The sequence below is a fragment of the Palaemon carinicauda genome, chromosome 17, assembly GCF_036898095.1.
Source record: "Palaemon carinicauda isolate YSFRI2023 chromosome 17, ASM3689809v2, whole genome shotgun sequence".
NCBI lineage: Eukaryota > Metazoa > Arthropoda > Malacostraca > Decapoda > Palaemonidae > Palaemon > Palaemon carinicauda.
In genome coordinates, this window is record NC_090741.1 from 52,508,281 (window position 1) to 52,510,780 (window position 2,500).

A 2,500-nucleotide genomic window follows, 5' to 3' on the forward strand; every position below is an offset into this window, starting at 1 on the left:
CTATTATTATACTAATCAAGACTAAATAACGTAGTTTATAGCACCAATAAATTTTATCATATAATTTTATCAATAAACTTATTTTCACCATTCTTAATACTGTCTTTGATCTGGCTGTTAAAAATCCCAGCTATCAAATGCGTGAAGTGGATCCAAGCTCCGATCTGTCACCTTGTCAGGATTATCTTCAAATCTTTTGAGATTTACGGACGAAGTGACTACTGTCGTCGAGAGAGTTGTTGCTTCTTCGAACTCTTGGAAATAAGGACGACTAATCTCTTCGATGGAGAAATGTAAGTCATGGATGAATGACTAAGGTGTGGAATGATGTTCCTAATTCCTAGAAATAGGAATGAATGGCGAGCGATTGTGACGCAGTTCCGGTAGGCCCTGCTGCTTCCTCCGGTGCCTTAGATGACCGCGGAGGTAGCAGCAGTAGGGGATTCAGCATTATGAAGCTTCATCTGTGGTGGATAACGGGGGAGGGTGGGCTGTGGCACCCTAACAGTACCAGCTGAACTCGGTTGAGTCCCTTGTCAGGCTGGGAGGAACGCAGAGAGTAGAGGTCCCCTTTTTGTTTTGTTTCATTTGTTGATGTCGGCTAACCCCCAAAATTGGGGAAGTGCCTTGGTATATGTATGTATGTATGCATTATTATTATTATTACTTGTCAAGCTAAGACCCTAATTGGAAAAGCAGGATGCTATAAGCCCAGGGGCTCCAACAGGGAAAATAGCCCAGTGAGGAAAGGAAAATAGGAAAAATAAAATATTTTAAAAAGAGTATCACCAAAATGAATATCTCCTATACAAACTATATACACTTTAATAAAAAAGAAGGAAGAGAAATAAGATAGAATAGTGTCCCCGAGTGTACCCTCAAGCAAGAGAACTCTAACCCAAGACAGTGGAAGACCATGGTACAGAGGCTGTGGTAGTTGAATCGGTGGAGCTTCAAAAGTTCAAACTCAATTAAGAATGTTTTGGTTGAACAGTTTGATATAAGTCTCCTTTTGTAATAGTTGAATCGGTGGAACTTCAAAAGTTCAAACTTGCAGTGAAGATGGTTTTGGTTGAAGACGCTGATATAAGTCTCTTTTTATAGCTTATATATGAAATATCTGTTTTAATGTTGTCACCGCTAGAGAGCTATGGGGTCTTTTGACTGGCCAGACAGTACTACATTGAATTCTTTTCTCTGGTTACGGTTCTTTCCCTTTACCTACACATACACCGAATAGTCTGGCCTATCCTTTACAGATTCTCCTCTGTCTTCATACACCTGACAACACTGACATTACCAAACAATTCTTCTTTGTTCAAGGGGTTAACTATTGCACTGTAATTGTTCAGTGGCTGCTTTCCTCTTGGTAAGGGTAGAAGAGAGTCTCTAGCTATGATAAGCAACTCCTCTAGGAGAAGGACACTCCAAATCAAACCATTGTTCTCTTGTCTTAGGTAATGCCATAGCCTCTGTACCATGGTCTTCCACTGTCTCGAATTAGAGTTCTCTTGCTTGACGGTACACTCGGGCACACTGTTCTATCTAATTTCTTTTCCTCTTGTTTCAATAAAGTATTTATAGTTTATATAGAAAATCTCTATTCAGATGTTGTTACTCTTCTTAGAATATTTTCTTTCTTTCTTTCCTCTCCTCAGTGGGCTACTTTCCTTGTTGGAGCCCCTGGATTTATAGCATCCTGCTTTTCCAACTAGGGCTGGAGCTTAGCAAGTAATAATAATAATAATAATAATAATAATAATAATAATAATAATAATAATAATAATAATAATAATAATAATAATTGTTCATTGCTTCTTATATCGTTTATTTGTTTCCTTATTTCCTTACCTCACTCGGCTATTTTTCCCTGTTGAAGGCCTTGGGTTTATAGTATCTTGCTTTTCTGACTAGGGTTGCAACTTAGCTAATAATAATAATAATAATAATAATAATAATAATAATAATAATGATAATAATAATAATGATGATGATAATATAAAATAATAATAAAAATAATAATGATAATAACAATAACAACAACAATAACAACAACAACAAAACCAACAACAACAACAATAACAACAACAATAAAAACAATAAAAATAATGATAATAATAATGTTCTCGTCTTATACAGTTACTGCGGTACAGATATCTCGCCGGGATCCGTGTTCACATCAAAAGGAAACCAGATGATCCTGTATTTCGTCACGAAAACCAATGCTTATCCTGGATGGTCAGCCAACGTGACCTTTATTCCTGACCCTGGGTGCACGTATGTACTTTTATTCGTGTTGAAATAGAAAGGTCATTATCATCATCATCAGCATTATCATCATCATCATCTCCTCCTACGCCTATTGACGCAAAGGGATTAAGTTAGATTTCGCCAGTTGTCTCTATCTTGAGCTTTTAAAATCTACACTTCTCCATTCATCATCTCCTTCTTCACGCTTCATAGTCCACAGCTAGATTTCACTAGTCATCTCTATCTTTAG

At 36.9% G+C, this 2,500-nt stretch overlaps 1 protein-coding gene across 1 annotated transcript in view; it reads left to right on the forward strand.

Moving 5' to 3' along the window:
• LOC137656361 (protein SpAN-like) overlaps window positions 1-2,500 on the forward strand; it is a 173,921-nt gene that overhangs the window by 166,770 nt on the left and 4,651 nt on the right. Inside the window, exons 12-13 of the mRNA XM_068390534.1 lie at window positions 131-293; window positions 2,140-2,277. Coding sequence (XP_068246635.1) covers window positions 131-293; window positions 2,140-2,277 — 301 coding nt within the window. The remainder of the gene's footprint in view (window positions 1-130; window positions 294-2,139; window positions 2,278-2,500) is intronic.